The sequence below is a fragment of the Hypanus sabinus genome, chromosome 27 (assembly GCF_030144855.1).
Source record: "Hypanus sabinus isolate sHypSab1 chromosome 27, sHypSab1.hap1, whole genome shotgun sequence".
In the NCBI taxonomy this organism is placed as follows: Eukaryota; Metazoa; Chordata; class Chondrichthyes; order Myliobatiformes; family Dasyatidae; genus Hypanus; species Hypanus sabinus.
The window spans coordinates 14,815,622-14,840,055 of NC_082732.1; the positions used below are offsets into that span (position 1 = coordinate 14,815,622).

General features: G+C 39.3%; 1 protein-coding gene across 2 annotated transcripts in view; it reads right to left on the reverse strand.

Annotated features, from left to right (window-relative positions):
* Positions 1-7,127: 7,127 nt before the first annotated feature.
* Positions 7,128-24,434, reverse strand: part of sh2d5 (SH2 domain containing 5) — a 64,230-nt gene continuing 46,923 nt past the window's right edge. For both annotated transcript variants that reach the window (XM_059951761.1, XM_059951762.1), the window contains exons 7-10: positions 22,832-22,985; positions 13,206-13,314; positions 10,656-10,815; positions 7,128-10,573 (exon numbers count right to left, since the gene is read on the reverse strand). In XM_059951761.1, the coding sequence (XP_059807744.1) occupies positions 10,382-10,573; positions 10,656-10,815; positions 13,206-13,314; positions 22,832-22,985 (615 nt within the window). In that variant the 3' untranslated portion in view covers positions 7,128-10,381. The remainder of the gene's footprint in view (positions 10,574-10,655; positions 10,816-13,205; positions 13,315-22,831; positions 22,986-24,434) is intronic.

The following is a 24,434-nucleotide window of genomic DNA, read 5'->3' on the forward strand; positions in this document are numbered from 1 at the left end:
CTGTCTCCATGCCTGTGTCCTGCCCTTGGGTTTGTCCCCAGTCACGTCCTTGCAACAGTAACAAAATTGCAACTTCCCTGTTTTATGAGAATTCATCTTGCCTTTTAGGTATCCAAATTGAAACCTTTACTTTTTAGCCCCTTGGCCCCCATTCCTAAGACACCACCTTCACCAAGGATCATGTATGGCACAGCTGTTTGCACGGCCCACAGACTGCTTAATTCACAGAAACTAAGGGGACAGCTATAGTACTTAGTAAATTGGGAAGGATATGCTCTGGCAGAATGGTCTGGGTTCCTTCCAGGGATATTTTGGATTCTGACCTTATTTCAGAATTTTTATTATTTACATCAATGTAGTTCAGGGCCATCAGGTGCTGGCTGTAGGGGGAAGGATGTACCCTAGGCTACTGTGGGAAGCGAGGGAGGAGATTGCTGAGCCTCTGGTGATGATCTTTGGATCATCAATAAGGACAGGGGATGTTCTGGAGGATTGGAGGGTTGTGGATGTTGTTCCCTAATTCAAGAAAGAGAGTAGAGATAGCCCAGGAAATTATAGACCAGTGAATCTTACTTCAGTGGTTGATAAGTTGATGGAGAAGATCCTGGGAAGTAGGATTTATGAACATTTGGATAGGCATAATATGATTAGGAATTGTCAACATGGCTTTGTCAAAGGCAGGTTGTGCCCTATGAGCCTGATTGAATTTTTTGAGGATGTGACTAAACACATTGATGAAGGTAGAGCCATAGATGTAGTATATTTCAGCAAGGCATTTGACAAAGTACCCCATGCAAGGCTTATTGAGAAAGTAAGGAAGCATGGGATCCAAGGGGACATTGCTTTGTGGATCTAGAACTGGCCTGCCCACAGAAGGCAAAGTATGGTTGTAGATGGGTCATATTCTGCATGGAGGTCGGTGACCAGTGGTTTGTCTCAGGGATCTGTTCCGGGACCCCTTACTCTTTGTGATTTTTATAAATGACCTAGATGAGGAAGTAGAGGGATAGGTTAGTAAATTTGCTGATGACACAAAGGTTGTGGATAGCGTGGAGGGCTGTCAGAGGTTACAGCAGGACATTGATATGATGCAAAACTGGGCTGAGAAGTGGCAGATGGAGTTCAACCCAGATAAGTGTGAAGTGGTTCAATTTGGTAGGTCAAATATGATGGCAGAATATAGTATTAATGGTAAGACTCTTGGCAGTGTGGAGGATCAGAGGGATCTTGGGGTCCAAGTCCATAGGACACGCAAAGCTGCTACGGCAGGTTGACTCTGTGGTTAAGAAAACATACAGTGCATTAGACTTCAACAACCATGAGATTGAATTTAGGAGCCATATATAGGACCCTGGTCAGACCCCACTTGGAGTACTGTGCTCAATTCTGGTTGCCTCACTACAGGAAGGATGTGGAAACCATAGAAAGGGTGCAGAGGAGATTTACAAGGATGTTGCCTGGATTGGGGAGCATGCCTTTTGAGAGTAGGTTGAGTGAACTCAGCCTTTTCTCCTTGAAGAGAGATAGGATGAGAGGTGCACAAGATAATGAGAGGCATTGATCGTGTGGATAGTCAGATTTTTTTTCCCAGAGCTGAAATGGCTAGTATGGGAGGGCATAGTTTTAAGGTGCTTGGAAGTAGGTACAGAGGAGATGTACCTCTGTTTTTTACACACAGAGTTGTGAGTACTTGGAATGGGCTACTGGAGGCAGTGGTGGAGGCAGATACAATAGGGTCTTTTAAGAAACTCCTGGAGAGGTACATGGAGCTCAGAAAAATAGAGGGCTATGGGTGACCCTAGGTAGTTCTAAGGTAAGGACATGTTCGGCGCAGCTTTGTGGGCTGAAGGGCCTGTATCGTACTGTAGGTTTTCTATATTTCTATGACATAGTCAACAGTAGAGTATTCTGAGAGCTCGAGTTTTATTTTTGGCTTTTCTGTTTTTTTAAAGTCTCTGCATTTTATTAATTATTTGTATTGTTGCGCTTCATTTTTTTTTGTGTTACTGTTAAGTCCTCTAGTTTACACTTAAGTTGCAATTATCCGTTTGCGTTCAATTAATTCTCCCAGACTTTGTGGATGTCCGATTAAATATCCTTGGACTTCTGTCTCTTGTTAGAATAGTTAGTTGTTAGCTTGTAATTAGTCTGTAGTCTTATCAACTGCGCCCAGATTCTTTCGTGCCCTGTTTTGTGTTTAAAGGGGCAATGCCAATCCTTTGTTTGCTCCGTCATCCTGATCCTTGCCGATTGAAATTCTTGTTGAGTTATTACCAGTTATCCAAGACCTTGTAGGTTTTACTGTTATGCTTTGTATCTTTCATTAATAAAATTCCTGGTTTTGCTTAGCCCTCCCGAGTCTCTGTGTGATCCTGTGCTTGGGTCCAAAGATACAGCACGACACAGTCTGTAGATGTGAGGACCCAAAATAAATTACAGAGGAGGAGATGTTTGATGTCTTGAGGCAAGTTAGGGTGGATAAATCCCCAGTGCCCAAGCAAAATGTTCCCTTGGACCATGGGAGGCCAGTGCAGAAATTGCAGTTATTTAAAACATCATTAGCCACAGGTAAAATGCCAGAGTACTGGAAGATAGCTCATGCTGTTCCATTGTTTAAGAAAGCCTCTAAGAATAAACCAAGAAACTATAGGTGGTGACGCTGACATCTGTAGTGAGAAAGTTATTGGAAACTATTCTAAGGGACTGGGTATTTGGATAGACAGGGACTGATTAGGGATAGTTAAAATGGCTTTCTGTGTGATAAGTCATGCATGCCTAACCAATCTTGGAGTTTTTTTGAAGAAGTTATCAGAAAATTTGAAGGCAAGGCAGTGGATGTCTACACAGATTTCAGCAAGGCCTTTGACAAGGTCTGACATGGAAGGCTGGTCAAAAAGGTTCAGTTGCTTAGTATTCAAAATGAGGTAATAAATTGGATTAGACATCGGCTTCATGGAAGGTGCCAGATAGTAGTTGTAGATAGTTGCCTTTCTGACTGGACGATAGTGACTAGAGGTGTGCTGCAGGGATCAGTGATGGGTCTGTTGTTGTTTGTTATCTATGGCAGGTGTCCCCAAACTTTTTTATGCTGTGGAGCCTTGCCATTAACTGAGGGGTCAGTGGACCCTAGGTTGAGAACCCCTGAATGATATGGCTGATAACGTGTGTAGCATCTGTGCCCCTAATTTACCCCCCCCCCCCCATTTGCCTAGGCTGAACCACCATCACCCCGCCAACAGTACAATACTTTGGTGTAAATACGGTGTAATGCCCCCCCAGTACACACTCACAACACAAATACCAGACAATACACCAAAGGCGAGTAAAAATTACAACTTTATAGTTATTTCTTAGTGATGGGTTAGTAGAAACAGATAACCTAAAGGTGTCAAATCAGTAAATTATCAGTTTGTGCACATTTCATTATAACAATAGAGAAGCCATTTTGTTAGCCTGAACAGTTAACACCACAGTTAATGGTACCGAGAGCCCTACATGTGGTAAATAGGATCAGCAAATTTGCAGATGTCATAATGGCTGAGGGTGCAGTGAACAAGATGGTTCAAAGCTAGCAGTGGATGTGCACCAGCTGGAGGAACTCAGCACATCAGGTAGCATAAATGGAAAAGAGTTAACAGTTGATGTTTTGTACTAAGAACCTTCATCTGGACTGAAAAGAAGTGGAAAGGTGCCAGAATAAAAAGGAGTGGGGAAGGGAAAGAGGCTAGCTGTAAGGTGATGGGTGAAGGGCTGGAGAAGAGAGTGAACAACAGGAGAAAGGGAAGGAGGAGGGGACCCAAGGGAAGTAATAGGCAGGTGAGAAGAAGTGAAATAAACATAAAACTGTTTGCTTAGTGCCAATGTTAACCTACTCAATGATCAATCTAACCTTTCTTACATCCACATGATAATCAAAGAGTCCCTAATTTTAAATGGCCCTATTGTATCATCCTCTGTCACTACACCCAGTAATATGTTCTAGGTGCCTACTGTTTTCTGTGTTCTTTTATAAAAAGCCTATACATATCTAACATCTCTCCTAAACTTTCCTCCACTTCCATTAACTGGATCTCCTCTGGTGTTAGCCATTACCAATGTGGGTAAAAGGTGCTGATTTTCCAGTCTATGCCTCTCAATATCTTGCACACCTCTATCAAATTGTTTTTCATTCTCCTTCGCTCCAAAGAGAAAAGGCCTCGATTGCTCAACCTTACCTCAAAGCATTGAACTTAATCCCCAATTGATGAAGGCCAAAACAATAAAAGCCTTCTTAACCACCCTGTTGATTATGCTTAGGAACTTTGGACTTCCTCCACTACTAAACATAATGCCATTAACCTTGTACTCTACCTTCAAGTTAAATCTCCCTAATGTACCACTTCACACTTTTCTTGATTGAACTCCAAATGTCACTTTTTGGTCCAACTCTTGTTTATATCCAATTGTAACGTATGACAACCATCTACACTATCCGTAACACCTCCAATCTTTGTGTCATCTGCAAACTTACTAACCTACCCATCCACTTCCTCATCTAAGTCATTTATAAAAATCACCAAGAGCAGGAATCCCAGAACAAATCCCTCCAGAATACCATTAGTCACTGACATCCAACCAGAATTCACTCCATCTACTATTACCCTCTGCCTTGTGTGAAGGCCAATTCTGAATCCATGCATCAAGTTTCATGGACCCCATGCCTTTTGACTTCTGAATAAGTTTGCCATGAGGCAATTTGTGAAATACCTCACTAAAATCCATTTATACCATATGCACTGCTCTACCTCCATTGATTTGTTTTGTCACTTCCTCAAAATCTCACTTAGGCACCTAAGAGATGACATCTCACAAAGTCATGCTGACTGCACTTAAGACCATGCTTCTCCAAATGCTTATAAATTCTGTTCCTAAGAATCTTCTCCAATGGTTCACTCACCACTAACATAAGACACATATGCCACTCTGGTACCACTCCTAGGGCCAGGGAGGATGCAAAGATCATTGATGTCTGAGCAGCCTCTTCCTTCAATTTGTGTAGTAACTAGGGCTCAGTCCCATTTGGTTCCAGGGACTTAGCTATCATAATGTTTTTCAGAAGATTCAACACCACCTCCTACTTTTCATCAACTGTATATTAACCTGGTCTGCACTGACCTCACATTCATTAAAGTCCCTCTCCCTGGTGAATACACTAAGTATCCATTAAGAACCTTTATCTCTTCCAAATCCAAGCATATTTCTTCCTTTATTCCTGAATATTCCTATCCTCACTCTCATCATTCTCTTGTTTCTCATGTATGTGTAAAACATCTTGGGGTTTTCCTTAATCTTATTCACCAAGGCCTTCTTGTGTCCCCTTAAGCTCTCCTAAGGATTTTTGGAGATTTATTTTGTAATAAAATTCATTCTCAAAATACCTTGAACTCACCAGGCAAACTATGTACATCTCTGAGCATATCTTGGCAGCGACAATTGTTAGTTAGGCAGTACACAATTAAGTAAGGCAATCAAATAAAGATGAGCCAAAAATGGAAATAAAACAGTAGAATGTGTTGTATTTATGTCCCAATGTGGTCAGTAAAATGATTGAAAAACATTGCCTGAAATGTGCAAATAACATTCAAAAAGGAAATCGTCAGAAAGACTGTCAACATTAACCTATCTTTCTCTGTTGGATACTGACCCACCAGCTGTGCACCTTTAGTATTATATAATAATATTCATATCAGCTACTTTTGTTCTTTTATAGTCTTGATGCAGAGTAGTTATTTAAATAACATAAAAAACTAGTATCTAACAAAAGAGTCAGTATTTTGCTTTAAATTTATACACTCTGATAGAAATATAGGTATTCAAAAAACATTATCCCTGTAATTATGCTGAAGAGTAGCAGCTACTGGGCTTCTTGCACTCAGCAATCTTAGAAGATATTCTAAAGAAGTAACTTCAGAATAACTTCTAAAGATAACTTACGATGAACACAAAAGAATTTGTATTCAAGTACGCATTGCTCTGTCTGAGTAAGTGTAAATGTGCTGTATAATGCTTAAGCATTAGCAAGTATTAATAACTGCAATAAAACATTAAATTTTTAAAACTCAATTTAAAAAATTGATAGTTGAAGATACAGCAAAGAGCCATGTAATATAATTGTTCTGAGAAATTAATGACTATAAAGACAATGATCGGTTTCTCAATGTATATGTGATTTACTTGACATAAATCAAGTTCTTGTCTGTAATTTATCTTGTGAGTCTGCAAACCCACAGATAGTATATCAGTGGATATCAAGGACAGTGTGTAGCACAACAAACAGCTGCTTAAAAAGCAGCAGGACGTGGTAAAAATCAGAAATAGTGTACGAAGGAAGAATGATTCCCCTCTCTGAGGGATCTAGAATCAGAATCTCAGAATAAGAAGTGTATCATTTAGCACTGAGGAGAATTTCTTAATCCAGAGGGTAGCGAATCTTTGGAATTCTCTATGCAAGAGGACTGTGAAGGCACAGTCACTGTTATTTTTAAACAGATCCGAAGACCTCTGTTCAGAGAATCAAGGAATATGGCGATTGTGAGGAAATAGTGTTGAGATACAAACTCCAGCCGTGATCTTTATGAGTGACAGTGAAGATTCTTAAAGGCCAGATGACATACTGCTACTCCTAATTCATATGTTCTTTAATTTTAATAATGATATTCCTTATTCTGATGCTATTTGAAATCTTCTTGTAGAGCTACTTAGAAGAGCTGACACCTACACAGCACGATAGAGTGGATGTTTAACACCTTGCTTTGTATTGAACTGGTGCAACCTAACAAAGGGAGATTCTGAGCAGGCAGTAGGTAGTTTTCTTTGGGTAAAAAAAAAGAGCTCAGTGGTAGCCCAGACAAAGTGAAGAAGTGCAGATAGTGTAAGTGGGTGGATAATGTGAAGGTGTAAGTAAAAGAAGTTAGTGGTAATCAAGCCACTAATCTAACACTAGGTTCATTGAAAGGTCTATTTCCCACTCCCTTGATTACAGATGGTATGCAATAATCAGGGAAGGGAAAAAAGGATGTCAATAGGTGAACTGCACTATTTCCAATGCTCCCATCATTCACCCACAGTAAAACTGATATGCGCCAAAGTCACTGTTCATATCTCTTTATTATACAATTTTCCATGACTACTATATAAAATATACGCAACTTTAAAATACAAAATGTATAGTTATAACACACAAGTACATATCTTAAGTCAAATAGCAAAATACGGCACTTTTTTTTTACACACTCAATGTTTTAGAACATTTAGTCTCTTCCCCTCCACCATCAGATTTCTGAATGGTCCATGAACACTACCTCACTATTTTGCTCTCTTTCTCAACTATTTATTAATTTTTTATATTTCTTATTGTAAAGTAATTTGTGTATTGCACTGTACTGCTGCTACAAAGCAACAAATTTCACGACCAATGTCAATGATAATAAACCAGATTCGATTTTCTCTGAAATCACACAGTCAGCCAAAAATAGTGAGGAACAATTAGCCCACATTATCCTGGGTCTTTAAGAGCAAACATTTAAAAAGTAAACAACTCAGATGACTTAATACTTGTACATTAATACTGCATTTATATTAGGAATCATAATACATAAACTAAAATTAATGTCATAATTTTAGTGAAGGCAAAATGAACAAGAGTACTATTGCTTGACCAGCTTTACTAAAACTGATTTTCACTAGAAAATTAAATAAATTCATTATAGTCATTTAAAACTAGCAAGGAGATTGCTAATACAGAAATTAAATTGAATTATTATTAATACTACTTGCTTTTACACATGTATGAATACTTGACAAGGCTGTTCAATGCTCCTTATTTGGCCACTTGTTTAATTAATAATAATGTGAAGTTGCAAACAATCTGCTGTGGGAGCTCAGTGGCTAGAGCAGAAAGGAGAAAGGAATTTTTGACATTTGACAATACTGATGCAGGGTTTCGATTTGAAACATCAGCAGCTCCTTTCCAACGTTCAAAGTACATTTATCAAAGTATGTGCACATTATACAACCTTGACATTTGTCTCCTTACAGGCAGATACAACACAAAGTAACCCACTGCAGATTCTGCTTGAGCTGCTGAATTCCCCCCCCCCCCCCGATTGGTAATTGCCCCAAGATTCCAGCATCTGCTACCTCTTGCGTCTCCAGTAACCTAAAGTTTACTGGCACGTTTTTGAAGGTTTGATCGTGTTTTGGGGGAAAACATTAGAAAATTAAATTATTATTTATGTTCTTTAACTGCACGAAATATTGAAAATATTCCAATTAGACTCTGCTCAGGTGGGAGCACAGCCTGTGCTGTAAAATCCATTGATCTTTTTCAGTTTTGTCTAATGACAAACAGGCAACACAAGGGCACAGGACCAAATATCCCATCTTTTTAAAGAAAAGAGAGTTAATAGAGTGGATTCTAGTTTATCAAGGTAGCCACTTATCTGACAGAACAAAAATAAACCAATAGCCGGGATTTCCTTTATTTAATTGGGCCGCTAACACGCTTTATTGGTGAACAGTTTCTAACTAGCCTCAGTCACATGTGGTCAATAGACACTACACCATGCTCAGAGCAAATAGCCTTTAGATAGCGCCACTTGCATGTGTTTATGTTCAAAAAGCTGTGATTTTTGTCACTAATAATTGGTGAGTATTCAACAGTAAGATAATGCAGAATTATTTTGCTCACTGTTGTTTCAAGCATACAGGCTTACAGACGCCAGAAATGGTCAGAAATGAAAATGAAATGATTTCACTACTTCAGTGAGTCAGGGGCTGCAAAGAATTTGAAGATATTGAAATTCATCTTGATTTTTATAATGGAAGTGAAGATTTGGAGGATGCACTTGAAAGAATTGTTTGAAAGCTGTCCTTTATCTGCACTAGGTGTCTGCGCTGATTTTGTTCATTTAGACAATCTGTTCTGTATTTCATTTAAATACATAATTTCAAGGTCAAGTTTACATTTATTTGTCATTCAACCTTACATGAATATCCATGAATACACCTCAATGAAAGTGTGTCATTCTGGGGCCAAGGTGCAAAACACAGTACCAACAGTCATTCACAGCACAAAGACCATATAGAATATACAAGGCAGCAATAAAACATAGTCACACACAAAGAAATATATAGTCCAAGTCTCTGAATCCATGAATGTTGCAGCAGTTTGCAGTCAAACATGATCTATCTTATCTTTGGCCAAGCAAATACTGAAGAGGAGCACCAACTCCAGCATGGACACCATGCCTCCTGCACTCCAGTGAAGTGCACTGACTTCAATCCCTCTCTCATGAATGGCTGCAAACAGGTGACGCTTGTGTTTGAGGCTTAGTCCTCACTGTGACTGAGGCCACGCAGCTGCCTGCCGTTCACCAATAAAACAGTGAATCAGACTTGCAGCATTCCACATTACCAATGTCCAACAATGTCTTCCAATCAAAAGAAAAGTGACTAAGATGATCGCTCACTATTAGACTGCACACTGCCTTCATCATGCACCAACCTGATCCCCACCAGCTCCAGCTTCTCTGCCAATGAGCAACTAACTCACTGATGGGGTTGACCGGTCATACTTTAAGTTCTTAATATGCAGCAGGGTCTGGCAATTATAACACATATTTTAAAAAGACAATAGCACCTTCAGTTAGCCCCATAGAAGCAGCTGCATCTGAGCATTCCACCATTTAAATTTGTTACTTAATTAAATGGTAGTTTGTCTTTTTTATTCCTTTTTAACTATTTCTATGAAACTTCAGCTATTTGGGGCAGCCACTTAAATGGGCAGAATGTTCTGGTCCCAATGTGGTCCAATTAACCAGAATCCACTGTATTTATTAAGATGAAGCTGAGAAGCTGTTTACTGATAGTGAAATTTAAATATATGAGATGCTCAAAACACCTAGCTCACATTACATAAAGATTACTCAGTGTGGGGAATCTGCAACATTATGTTACAATTATGAAATAAATATTTTCTATCAATTGAATTACTTTATACTAATCTGATTATAACTGTTGCTATCAATGTCTACCTGTAGTGAAATAAAGCAACATCTCTATCTTACCTCATCATGTCAACTCAGTCAGGCTTTGGAAAGATTGATAAAACACATATCTAGTTAAAGTTATAAGCAAGTACAATTATTACAGCATGCTACTGTATAAAGTGTCACTCTAGAACAGCTGCAAAAGTGAATAATATTACTAATCCTCAAGAAGCTGTCTGTGGTAAATTCAAGTTTATTAACGGCTGAATTTCCTAAAACATGTGCACATCATAATCTGCAGGGAGTCTTTTGTTATGACCAGCAGAAACAAACATTTATAGCTTATGGATGATTTACTCGATGGTCTGAAGCAACCTCCCTTCAGGTTTGGTTTGAGCTGGGGACAAGCCATCATATTCCATAGAATCCTGTTCTTCATAACAATGGTTTATCCTTGAAGCACTTAAGCAACAAAATAGACCATCATCAATTGTTGTGTAATGTTCTATCAGGGCTCTTAAGCTGGGGAATTCTGTGTTCAGATGCTGAAAGACATCAAGCACACATTATCAATATTAAAAATTACTATAGCAAGAATGTTAAGAATTTTTAAAAATGTAATCCTACCTCAAGATAATATTTGCCTTCATCATTTTTACAAATCATGTAGTTTATTACACCAAATGGGGTCCGCATCATCAGTGTCCAGCACTTCAGAGGGCCAGGATTCACCCAAAGTAAGAAAGCTCCCAGAACATCACGTTTTAAAAGTTCTATAGCAGAATCCCTTTACCAAAAATAGAAAAAGATATTTGTGAAAAACAAACTCATTTAAAGCAGCAGAAGATGATGGTCATGTCAAAGGAAATGTTCACTGCATTGGGCATATTATGCTCATTTTTACTTTAGTAATGAAGAACTATTATACTGCACTGTAATTTTCAAGTAGGTTGAATGACAGCCAAACCACCAATGACCCACGTTCTGCAGCAAGAAGGAATCTTTTTACGGTATTTGTACTGCAACAATGGATTTTCTTTTTGCTTAGCCATGGCACATGAGCATTGCTGGCAATGCTAATATTTTTTGCTTTTCCTTAATTGTACTTCACAATTTGATCATCCGGCATCTTCTTAAACTCCTGCAGTCCAACTGATCAAGATACACTCACAGTTCTTTTGGGTAGGATGCTTCTTCTGAACAACAGTCTCTTGACCATGTCTGCGTGCCTTTATACTTCGGGTTGCTGCTGCATGGCTGGCTAATTAAATATTTGCACTGCAGAAGCAGATGTGTATAGTAAAGTGGCCAGTGCGTATATTTATTTCTAAGTTAGATGGATCTGTGATTTGGAGTGGGACTTGCAACTGTTTGTGTGCCTATGCCCTTACAGCTCTTGTCGAACTGAATAGCAGAGTTTATTCCTAAACATTTACAGCTGTTCTCAAACTAGCAGAGGCCATGTGTTTGAAAGAGATTATTGAAGAACGTTTTGTGAATTGCAGCAATGCATTTTTTCACAGAATACACATGCAACTACATTGTGCTGTTGTCAGAAGAAGTAAATAGTTGGATATCAAAAAAGCAAGCTAATTCATTCTGGACAATGTTGAGTTGATAATGGCAATGAAGTACTGACCAGGGAGTAAAAGATTGCATGGGCAACAGTAAGACCTTTAATGGTGGCAACAGTGAGGGGAAGAGGACCCACAAGGGAACAGGAAATGACCAACAGTTTACAGGTGACGGTGGTGGAGGCAGATACAATAGGGTCTTTTAAGAGACTCCTGGATAGGTACATGGAGCTTAGAAAAATAGAGGGCTATGGATCACCCTATATAATTTCAGAAGTAAGTACATGTTCGGCACAGCATTGCGGGCCAAAGGGCCTGTATTGTGCTGTAGGTTTTCTATGTTTCTAAAAAGAAGATTGAAACCGGAAGTGAAGCAGGATTTTAGCTCAGATTATGTTGAGTTAGGAAATACCAAGCAATAGAAACTATTTGTGGCAGTTGCATACAGAATACTACAACAATCACAATGATGATCAGCATGATATTAAACAGAAAATTAGAGATGCACACCATCAGGATACAATTGTTTTCTTGGGTGGGTTTAACCTGATTAGATTGTTGTTGTTGTTGTTCCTCCCTTTCACACCTTGTGGCACATCAGGCAGCATTTTTGCTGCTTCCATAACATTTGACTTTTTTAAAAATCAAGGCTGAGTTGCTAGCTCACCACTCAACTCAGCATGGATGGAAAGTATGCAAGGAGTCAAATGGATTTGAACTTGGGACCATTCACATCGAAGTCCAGTGCTAATGCCACTATACCACAGGCTGGCATGGATGTAGATGGAACTAGACAAATTTGTAATAAAAATATGGTGATGAGTTACTGTACTGTATATCAGCTTCAAGTGTAAATTTGGCTACAATGCCAGATCAAAGTAATTAGCAAAGAATGTATATAGTTAAGGCTGTAACAATGATTCTTCTGACACCCACTAGTTACCACTTACCAGACTGAAAATGATCGATTTATGTCAGCTGTTGTCTGTTAGTCTATCCTCACTCCATGCTCATATATATAATTGCACATTTAGATGGAGAAGTAACGTAAAGATTTTTATTCCTCATGTAGGTAAAGGATGCCAGTAATAAAGTCAATTCACTCACTTAAAATACCCACAAAGCCATGAGCTCTTGAACAGTAATCTTTCACACAGCACCTTACTGAATGCCTTTTAAAAACTAAATACTCTACGTTTACCGGTTCTCCTTTAACCATTCTGTTAAATTCTTAAAGACGTTAATCAATTTGTCAAAAACAGTTTCACAGGTCGTGTCTGATCTACTTGACTGAACTCTAAGTATCCTGCTAAGGTGTAATGATGGATTTTCCCCAATAGTTTCCTTCTTTCTGTTTTCCTATTTTCTTGAAAAAGCATTTCATTAATAGTTTTCCTTCTAGGTATATTTGTCACCTTCTAGGTGTATATTTCTCAGAATTTTAAATGTTTTAAAGAAGTCTCTTATTATTCTAGTGAACTCAAGATCGATCCTGTTCCATTTCTCCAGAGAACTGTCCTAAGAATCAATCTAGATAACCATTATTTTGTTGAAGATGTTAATTTCAAAAGAATTACCAAGGAACTCTCACTGACAAACTAACCTGGGTATCCCAGCACTGGCCCAGACAGTGTCCATTAGGAGTTCTTCATGCTGTAGTGGAGCAAGTGCTTTCCAAGATTCCAGGAGTTCATCTCCCCACCTGCAACTGTCTGTGAAAGATAGAATAATTAACCTTTTGGACACACTGGCAATACTTCAACTATTCATCCCATTTATTTCAAGTGTAATTTTGATTCTAAAAAAATGAACATTATATAATCACACCAAATGCTGGAGGAACTCAGCAGGCTAGGCAGCATCTATGGAAAAGAGTACAGTCGACTTTTCAGACCGAGACGTCCTGCTGAAGGGTCTCGGTCCAAAATGTTGACTGTACTCTTTTCCACTGATGCTACCTGGCCTGCTGAGTTCATCCAGCATTTTCCGTGCATGGCTTTGGATTTCCAGCATCGGCAGATTTTCTCGTTTGATTTTTTAATCAGTTATTCAGCAAAAACAAGAAAATCTGCAGAGTTGGAAATCCAAAGCAACGCACACAAAATGCTGGAGGAACTCAGCAGGCCAGGCAGCATTTATGGAAAAGAATAAACAGTCGTTTCTGGCCCTTCACCAGTTATTCAGTAAAGTATGCTGAAAGAGCACCAATTTGAACCAGAATTGGGCATATTAAAGTTACAATATTAACTCTAGCTTTATGCCAAGTTCAGTTTGAAAAGCATTTGAAGGGTACTACATGCTGCTTATTTCACTTCAATACTCCTTGAATTAAACTGTTTTAAGTGCTGAGTATGAGAGAAATTTGCAGTTCAGAACCCATCCAATATCTCAACAAAAAAGTGATAGAGTAGCCTTTTAAAGCTTTCTGCTTCATTCTTTCTCAATAAAAGAACCAACCAGTTCTGCTCCACCACCACCCTCCTATGTCTGGCAAAACTGGTCCTCACCCTTAACAATTTCTCCTTCAGCTCTTCCCACTTTCTCTAGACTCAAGGGATAGTCATCAGCATCTGCTTGGATCCAGGTTATACCTGTCATTTTGTTGGCTAAGTAGAACAGTCCATGTGTTAACCTTTCCCTGGTAATGCTTCCCAACTCTTCCTCCGCTACATTGACTATGCTGATCTCGTCAATATCATCAACATCGTCCAACTTCCATTCTGCCCTTAAATTCATTTAGTCCACTACTGACACCTCCACCCCACTCACACTCCCTCGATCTCTCTGTCTCCATCTCTGGAGCAAAATGTCAACCGACATCTTTTATAAACCAATTGATTCACACAGCTATCTTGACTATCTCTCTTCCCTTTTCTCAGTTCCTTCATCTCCGCCACATCTGTTCCCAGGATGAGGCTTTGCTTTCCAGAGCATCAGAGATGTCCTCATTCTTCATCGAAATGGGGTTTCCCTTCCTGCACTATTGATGCCATCTTCAACCACATTTCCTCCAATTCCCAGGTATTCCCAGTCATCCCATCTTCCTGTCGTCTTAATAGAATTCCTCTTGTTCTTACCTACTACCTGCAATTAACACATCATTTTCCGCATCTTCCGCCATCCCCAAAGGGAATAAACACATTTTAACTTCCCCCCACTCTCCACTTTCCCCATGGATCGCACCCTCCATGATTCCCTTGTCCATTTGTTCCCCTCCACCCACTAATATCCCACTTGGCACACCTCTCTACACATCTCTCTACACCTGCCCAGTCACCTCCTTCCTCCCTTCCATTCAGGGCCTGAACAGTCCTTCAGGTGAGGCAATCTTTCACCCACGAATCTGCTGTGGTTGTTTATTGTATCAAGTAGTCCTAATGTGGTCTCCTCTACATTGGAGAAAATTGCCATAAATTGAGGGACCGTTTCATCGAGTACCTCCGCTCCATCTACCTAAAGCAGAACTTCCTGTTGGCCAAACATTTTAATTCCAATTACCATTCCCATTTTGACATTTGATCCTCTTGTGCCCCGATGAGGCCACCCTCAGGGTGGAGGAGCAACACCTTATATTCTGTTTGGGTAGCCTCCAATCTGATGGCATGATATCAATTTCTCCTTCTGGTAAACATGAAAATCACTGTCCCTTCCCTCTTATTCCCCATTCTGGCCTCTTGCCTCTTTTCACCTGCCTATCAGCGCCCCCTGATGCTGCTCCTTCTTCCCATTCTCCTTTGGTCCACTCTGCTCTTCTATCAGATTCCTTCCTCTCCATTCCTATTCCTTTACCTTTCCCACCCACCTGGTTTCACCTATCATTTACTAGTTGTCCTTCCCCTTCCCGCACCTTTTTATCCTGGAATCTTCCCCCTTCCTTTCCAGTCCTGAATAAGAAACTTAGCCCGAAACCTCAACTGTTTGTTATATTTCCATGAATGATAGACAATAGACAATAGACAATCACCCAGTTCATTCTTCAAGGGCCCAACATTGTTCTTAACTATCTTCTTCCTCTTCACATACCTAAAAAAGCTTTTGCTATCTTCCTTTATATTCCTGGCTAGCTTGCGTTCGTACCTCATTTTTTCTCCCCGTATTGCCTTTTTAGTTAAGTTCTGTTGTTCCTTAAAAACTTCCCAATCATCTGTCCTCCCACTCACCTTAGCTCTGTCATACTTCCTTTTTTTTTAATGTCTATGCAATCTCTGACTTCCATTGTCAATCACTGTGGCCCCTTTCCCCCCTTTGAATCCTTCCTTCTCTGGGGGATGAACTGATTTTGCACCTTGTGCATTATTCCCAAGAATACCTGCCATTGCTGTTCCACTGTCTTTTCTGCTAGGCTATCCGTCCAGTCAACTTTGGCCAGCTCCTCCCTCATGGCTCCATAGTTTCCCCTGTTCAACTTCAACACTGACACCTCCGAGCTGCCCTTATCCTTCTCAAATTGCAGATAAAAACTTATCATATTATGATCACTGCCTCCTAATGGCTTCTTTACTGCAAGATTGCTTATCAAATCTTGTTCAATACATAACACTAAATCCAGAATAGTCTTGTCCCTGGTCGGCTCTCGTACAAACTGTTCCAAGAATGCATCCCGTAGGCACTCTACAAACTCCCTATCCTGTGGTCCAGCACCAACCTGATTCTCCCAGTTCACCTGCATGTTGAAATCCCCCATAACTACTGCGACATTACCTTTGCCACATGCCAATGTTAACTCCCTATTCAACTTGCACCCAATATCCATGCTCCTGTTTGGTGGCCTGTAGACAACACCCATTTGGGTCCTTTTGCCCTTACTGTTCCTCAGTTCTATCCACTCTACTTCTCCTGACCCTATGTCCCCACTTGCAAAGGACTGAATCTCATTCCTCACCAACAGGGCCACCCCACCCCCTCTGCCCACATTTCTGTCCCTACGATAGCACGTATACCCTTGTACATTCATTTCCCAGGTCTGATCTCCCTGCAGCCATGTCTCCGTTATTCCAACAACATCATAGTTACCCATTCGCACCTGCTGACCATGTCTGACCTGCTGAGTTCCTCCAGTGTTTTATGTGTGTTGCTCTGTTAGATTTATATACTCAATAACCAAAAACCTAAACACGTTTCTATGTTTAGAATATAGTGGCTTGCTGCAAAACTGAAAAGCATTATTTCTCTGTAATTGGAGGCACTGAAGATTAAATAGACACTTTATTCACTGAAATGCATATAAACACATTAGATAATATTGGTCAAGCTAAATCTCTTGAATTTATTTATAAAATAGTATTATTCCACTTGAACTAAAGTAAGCACAATGTCAGAAATGCTTAATATCTACAGTGAAAAAAGGACTTCAATGTTTTGCATGTACTACTGAAATATTCTGATGAAATGCTATGGCAGGGACTCCATGGCCTCCTAAATCCTGTTAATATATGTACAGGACATAAAAGAATATGAAATGAAGAAAATATTCAAAGACATTCAAAGACGCACTTTAACATCCTAGAGAAAGGAGTTCCTCACATCTTGCAGGCAATCGCTTTGTTTACAAAACTTGCTGCAATTGTGGTGTATATATAGTTGTGATTCCAACACTGGTTCCAGTCAAGACAGTAATGCATCTTCTCAATTTAAAATTCGGTAAAAGGAATAGAGACATTTGGGGGCCAGAGAGGGGAATCCTCTTCTGCCATGATGAGGCAGGTTAGAGCAGTAAGAACTTATATTCCGTCTAGGTAGTCTCCAACCTGATGGCATGAACATCGATTTCTCTAAATTTTGGTAATTTTCCACCTCCCCTTTCCCTCTTCTTCAATTCCCCACTCTGGCTCACTCTTACATCTTCTCCTCAACTGCCTATCACCTCTCACCGGTGCCCACCTTGTTTCCTTTCATCCCATGGTCCACTCTCCTCTCCCATCAGATTCTTCTCCAGCCTTTATCCTTTTCCAACTACCACCTCCCAGCTTCTTACTTCATCTCCCCTCCATCACCTACCTAGTATCACCAATCACCTTCTAGCTTGTACTCCATCACCTCCCTCCACCGTCTTATTCTGGCATCTCCCAACTTCGTTTCCAGTTCTGACGAAGGATACCAGCCTGAACTATTGACTTTTTCCATAAATGCTGCCTGACCTTCTGAGTTCCTCCATCATTTTGTATGTGATGCTCTGGATTTCCAGCATCTGCAGAATCTATGTTACAGAGAATTTGAAGGTTTCGTTTCACAATCTAGTATTGGGTATGCTCAATGGAGTCATCTGAGTGTAAACAAGACCTCGATTATGAGGATATTGGCCTGGAACAGAATACTGATATTGGGTTCCTTTACCTACATGAACCATTTTGGGGAGTCAGCATTGGCGTTGACTTTCCAGTGACTTGAGGTGCTTGTGCTAAGTTCAAACCTCGGTAATAAACAAAATACAGGGATCATACTGTTCATTAGACTGTGATCTTTGTGTCAGGTTTGAGATTTGAGCTGCACCCTTTTTCCCCTCATATAGTCAAAAGCTATGCAAGCATATTAAAATAATGTTGAATTTCTTCATTGATGGCTGCTTCACTGCATATTAGCCCTGAGAAATCAAGAAATAATAAGTGGTCCATATTTTTCAAGCACTTGTCATTATGTTGGATTAGACAGTATAATTATTTCCTTTGCAGTTTAATTCTATTCTCCTGTTTGTATTTATATAATTACCTATATCCATATAATTGTTCAGTGTGAACCCTAGAATTACAGTTCTTTCTCTTTCTAGAAGCTTCTTTGGTATTGTATTATTTAAATGGGGTCTATCTGATTGGTCAACTCTTATCTACAGATTTGAACTCTTATCTACTGCATAGTATAACAAGGGCAGAGCATATTGGACCACCATCTTTTCTTCTTCTTTTCCTTTCTCTACCAGCTACTCTCTAATAGAGGAAGAAGAAGAAGAAGGAGAGGAAGAAGAAGAAGAAGAAGAAGAGCCTTTAACTCGGCAGTGGAGTTATCAGAGTACTGACTAAACGGTGTTTCCGTAGCAAGCAATTCTTGTTTTAATGAGACCAAGTTGCTAGCTCGACGCTCAAACCGACTTGGATTCAAACTTGGGAACCTTCGCTCCGGAGTCCAGCGCTGATATCAATGTGCCACCAAGCGGAACTTTGTTCTCTTAATGCTTAAAAAAAATTATCATGAAGCAGTAAGTTTTATGCCTTTTTCTTGACCTCAGAAAGAACCTTGCATCAAAAATATCAGAATCCAACAATTTGATGTAGTCAGGAAGGATGGTTGCAAAGATTTAAGTACTTGGAAAAACGCCAAAGTGGATTTTTTTGCGCTAAGTTAAAAAAAAGCTAAGAGCTTACTCTAATTCCAAATCATCTGGAAAAAAAACTGGTGCTGCTTCAATACATCATCTGGTGGAAGTGTAGCTATGAGGAAACTACGTTATTTTTTGAAAAAAATCTGTTGGTTACAATCTATTGAAACTTTGGTTGCAATCTATTGATACTTCGGATCATGGTCAAAGTAATAAAAAGTATGTACAAATTAAGTGCTCGCATGAGAAACTATTAAGACAAAGACCGAAGTTGAGAAACTGAGCTCTTACCTGAAGAAAACATCTCAGTTTAACAAGATTAATGAAAAAGTCTGGATGAAAAATGTGTTAAGTTTATAAAGAAGGCATTGGATAAGATCCAGAGAATGCCAGAGGGAAAGGAAAAATCTAGAAAATGTATGTTAAAGATATGAACACATAGTCAATTTGATTGAATGTATGAGCAAGTGATGAAAGTTGCATAAGCAAGTAAAGAAGTTGACTAAACAATTGGGAAAGAAATGTGAAACACATGATAAACTACAAAATCAGTATGACAGAGACAATAAAAAGTCTAAAGAACAAACTTCTCTATTAACTGAATGAGAGAAAACAACATGAGTGTAATTGAATCAAGGTATATTGTATGGATTTAAGAAGCAAACTGTAGCAACATGAAAAAGCTGAGCAGGGACCTCAAGTGGGCAATCCTACCAGTCCAGTGAGTGGTCCTGCCAGTGACACCTCTTCTTGGGAAACACCTGCTATATTGCACAATCCTCTGAGATAGCACCACCATCTGACCTCTAAAGAATTACAGGATGGGAACGGCCTGAACTCTACAGCGGCCTCTAGTGATGCATCTGAGAATGACAGTGATGAAACAAGACTGACAGCCATATCACAGTTTGCTCCAATAAAGATCGATGGAGTGATCACATGCAGGACTGAAGATGGAACGAATGAAAGGAAACAGACAGTTGCTAATCTATGTATTGACAAGCTAACCTCTCTAGTAGCAGATCCATCAACTATTTTAATGCCCTAAAGCCATCACACAAGTGGCTTACAGTTATTGTATGGCAAATAGATTCTAGTCCATACTACAACACACACAAAATGCTGGTGGAACACAGCAGGCCAGGCAGCATCTATGGGCAGAAGTACAATCGACGTTTCAGGCTGAGACCCTTCGTCAGGACTAACTGAAAGAAGAGATAGTAAGAGATTTGAAAGTGGGAGGGGGAGGGGAGATATGAAATGATAGGAGAAGACAGGAGGGGGAGGGATAAAGCTAAGAGCTGTAAAGTTAATTGTCAAAAGGGGTACACAGCTGGAGAAAGGGGAGGATCATGGGATGGGAGGCCTAGGGAGAAAGAAAGGGGGAGGGGAACACCAGAGGGAGATGGAGAGCAGGCAAGGAGTGATTGTGAGAGGGATAGAGAGAAAGGGGGGGGGGAGAAGAGAGAATAATAAATAAATAGATAGATAGATAAATAAATAAATAAGGAATGGGGTAAGATAGGGAGGAGGGGCATTAACGAAAGTTAGAGAAATCAATGTCCATACTATTGGCACCTGAATGTCAACCATGTTTGGGCTTTACACTTGAAGGTCAAGAATACCAATGGATGAGGCATAACAGTATCACAGTCTATCATATGACTTTAAGACAACATCTGAGGACATACCAGACATTGATTCGACAATCATACAAAATGTGAAAGATGTTCTGATTACATCCAAAGCTACATGATGTGCTTTATTTGCTCAATTATATATCATCCACAGGTCAGAAAGCAAATTTAGATGAGGCTCAATTGCAACAAGAAGAAGCAATTTACTTGAGTCAGTAAATTCCCAAGATAAGTAGGAAATCACTAAGAGTCATGCAAAAACCTTTACATCAGCCAAGCTGCCTAAAGCAGTTCAACAACTCCAATTTCTGGATTTGTGTTACTACAACAGTGTATGGAATGATTCATATGCTGAAATACCCAACCACTCAACAATTTGCTGAAGGGCAGTAAGTGCTCAGATAACCTGTGACTCTTAATGAAAAAATAACAAAGCATTTTAAACTTTAAAGGCAACACTACACCTGCATTAGGAATCCCTGAAAGAGATAAATCATTTACCCTGTGTGCCAATGAGAAACACATGATGGCAGACTTAATTCAAGAATATGGAGACCGACAGCATCCTTTTGGTTATTACTCTGTTAAAGGTGTAAATCTGTACACCGATGGCTCCTCAATGGCTGAGAGAGGAATTCAAAGGGCTAGTTGGGCCACTGTTCCTGAAACTGAAATGCTGGCATCAGGAAACATGGCTCCAACAGGCAGGACTTTTATTTGAGATCTGTAAGGTGGTAATAGGGAGATCAGCTAATATCTACACTAATTTTCAATATGCTTTTGGAGTTATTTATGATTTTAAAACCATATGGAGACAAAGCATATTTCTTACGCCTATAGGAACCCCAAATAAAGGTCATAAAATAACTGTCAGAAGTTATTGTATTAAAATGTAAAAGTCACTTAAAAATGGCTACATTGAAAGCCATGGAAATATATTTGCAATTGAAATTGTGAGAAAGGCAGCATGGGAAGGAGTAAAAGTAATCAAAGAATTAAAAGAAGTACTGCGAACTTGTGCAGTGAACCCAACAACTAAAATAATGGAAACTAAGTTAGACTCTTATCAAAAATTAACATACAAGATTCTAGGACTAGAATATAAAAGCAAGGATGTAATGTTGAGGATTTAATAAAGCACTAGTGAGGTCTCACTTGAAGTATTGTGAGCAATTCTGGGCCCCTTATCTAACAAAGGATGTGCTGACATTGGAGAGAGTTCAGAAGAGGTTCATGAAAATGATTCTGGGATTGAAATGGTTGTCATATAGAAGCATTTGATGGTCTTGGGCCTCTACCAACTGGAATTCAGAAGAATGAGGAGGGATCTCATTGAAACCTATTGAATGTTGATAGGCTTCGATAGAGAGAGGACAGCCTGCTCTAGTCAGATTTATAGCTGTGCCATTTTCTTTCCATTTCTTGATGACTGACTGAACAGCACTACACGGGATATTCAGTGACTTGTAAATTTTCTAGTATCCATCTCCTTTTCAATAACCTTTTCATGGAGATGCTCGGAGTGCTCTTTTATCTTCATGGTGTAGCTTTTGCCAGGATACTGACTCACCAGCAGTTAGACCTTCCAGATACAGGTGTACCTTTACTACAATCAATTGAAACACCTTGACTGCACACAGTGATCTCCATTTAATTAATTATGTGACTTCTAAAATTAATTGGCTGCATCAGTGATGATTTGGTGTGCTGAATTAAAGGGGGTGAGTACTTATGCAATCAATTATTTTGTGTTTTATATTTGTAACTAATTTAGATCATTTTGTAGAAATCTGTTTTCACTTTGATACAAGAGTCTTGATCAGTGTCAAGAAAGTCAAAATAAATCCACTGTGATTCAATGTCGTAAAACCATAAAACATGAAAACTTCCAAGAGGGTGAATATTTTTTATAGGCACTGTAAGTTAAAGTTAATTTAAAATATGATTTTAAAATAACAATGGGAAGTTTTCTTCTTCGCATGAACATCTATGACAAGGAGTCCATTGAATGTGCTAAGGTAACTGGAATAGGCTTTCTCACCTACACCTAAGATATGATGAGGAACCATTATGAGTATCAATAATAAAGTTATTCAGAAATAATTAAATGAATAACTCTCCTCTATATTTTTATTTGAGGGAAGAAATACCACCTAAGCTCTCTATGTAGCTTAAAATTATGCATTCCTTAAATATACATTAACAAATGCAAGTTAAATAATGAAAATCCTTCTGGATGCTCCCAGTTTTAACTTTTCAATAACCTTGCTAACAATGACTTACAGCCATCTGCAAGTGCTTGCTGAAATTGTCTCTTGAAGGTAGAGCTCCTGTAAGCTCCTGACCTGATTCCTTTGTTACGTATAGCTTTCTTTCGTACCAGTGTTAATGAAGAGTATGGACATTCTTCCAGTGGATCCAATTCTTTTGTTTGGGCCTAAAGGGAAAAGGAAGGAGACATGAGTTTAGTTGAGCTTTCATTTGTTAAGGGATAATTTCACCTTCCATTCCTCCAAATTTTGATAATAACATTAAATTACAGAAAAAATGAATATGCAGAAATGAATAATATTTCACAGTAATTATTTTAACCTGTTCAAGCTACTTGGATGTGATTACTAATAATAACCCTCTTGAGCAACAATCTTCTGGCACTTCTGCAGGCATTATTAAAATCAGTATTACTTTTGTGTATACATATGAGTATTAGAGATGTTGAATAACTATTATTTGGCAGAGAATCTAACCTCTTTAATATACAGGCCTAATTTTGTGGTAGGTAAAGAACGTAGAAGAGTACACGATGTTATTGACCCACAAAGTCATGCCAACCATTTAACCTACTCCAAGATTAATCTAACCATTCCCCCCTACATAGCCCAAAACCCTCCATTTTTTTTTCAACCATATGCCCATCCAAGAGTCTCTTACATGTCCCTAAAGTTCTGCCACCACCAGAGGCAATAGTGCATACTGCTGACCTTGCAAGAAGAAGAGTAGTCATAACAGGATAAAGACAGGTTGAGTGACTGTGTGAAAACGTGGCAAACCAAGTTTAATGTGAGAAAGTGTGAGTTAATCATGTTGGTCAGAAGCAGACTTTTATGTTCATGGAGAGAGATTACAAATGAGTGAAGTGCAGAAGGATCTAGTGTTCTGTACACAAATCACAAAGGGTTACCTGATTGTTGCAGCATATAGTTATGAAGGGAAATGGCACATTAGCCAAAATGTAACTTATTTGGAGTTTAGAAATAAATTAGAGTTGTTACAATTATATAGGGCATTATGGAGGTCACATATGGAATTCTGTGCACAGTTTTGGTACTCATAGTTAAGATAAAGCATCAATAATCATGAATGCATGGGACTTTGGTGGTGCAAGTCTGATGGGGTTTCTAGCCTATTAATACCCTGACACTTCTTTATTACTTTTCTATGTCACACAGTATTATAATAAACTACCCAGGAAAATCGGTGAGTCAGGAGGGTGCAGGGAACCTGCAGCCACAGGGAATGACAAGCAAGTGCCAGAACCAGTGCCTTTGGCAATTGGGAAGTGAGCATGGGAACCACAGACCAAGCCAGGAGGAATGGAGCGCAGGAAATGGAATGGGAGTACAATAACTGGAGCCCCAGCCAGTAGGAAGATATTGCAGAAACTGGATCGCCAACAAACAGTGAGGAAAAGATAGGGAAATTTAGCATTATGAGTAAGTAATCTAGAAAAGTTGTTGAGACATGGGGAAGATTACTATGATATGACGGTGAGCAGATCTCAGGGGCAAGGTGGCCAACTCCTGCTCCTATTTTCTCATATTCCTATATACATGTATATGAAACAATGATGTATGCCATCGGTGTCCTCCCACAATTCCCTTTCTTA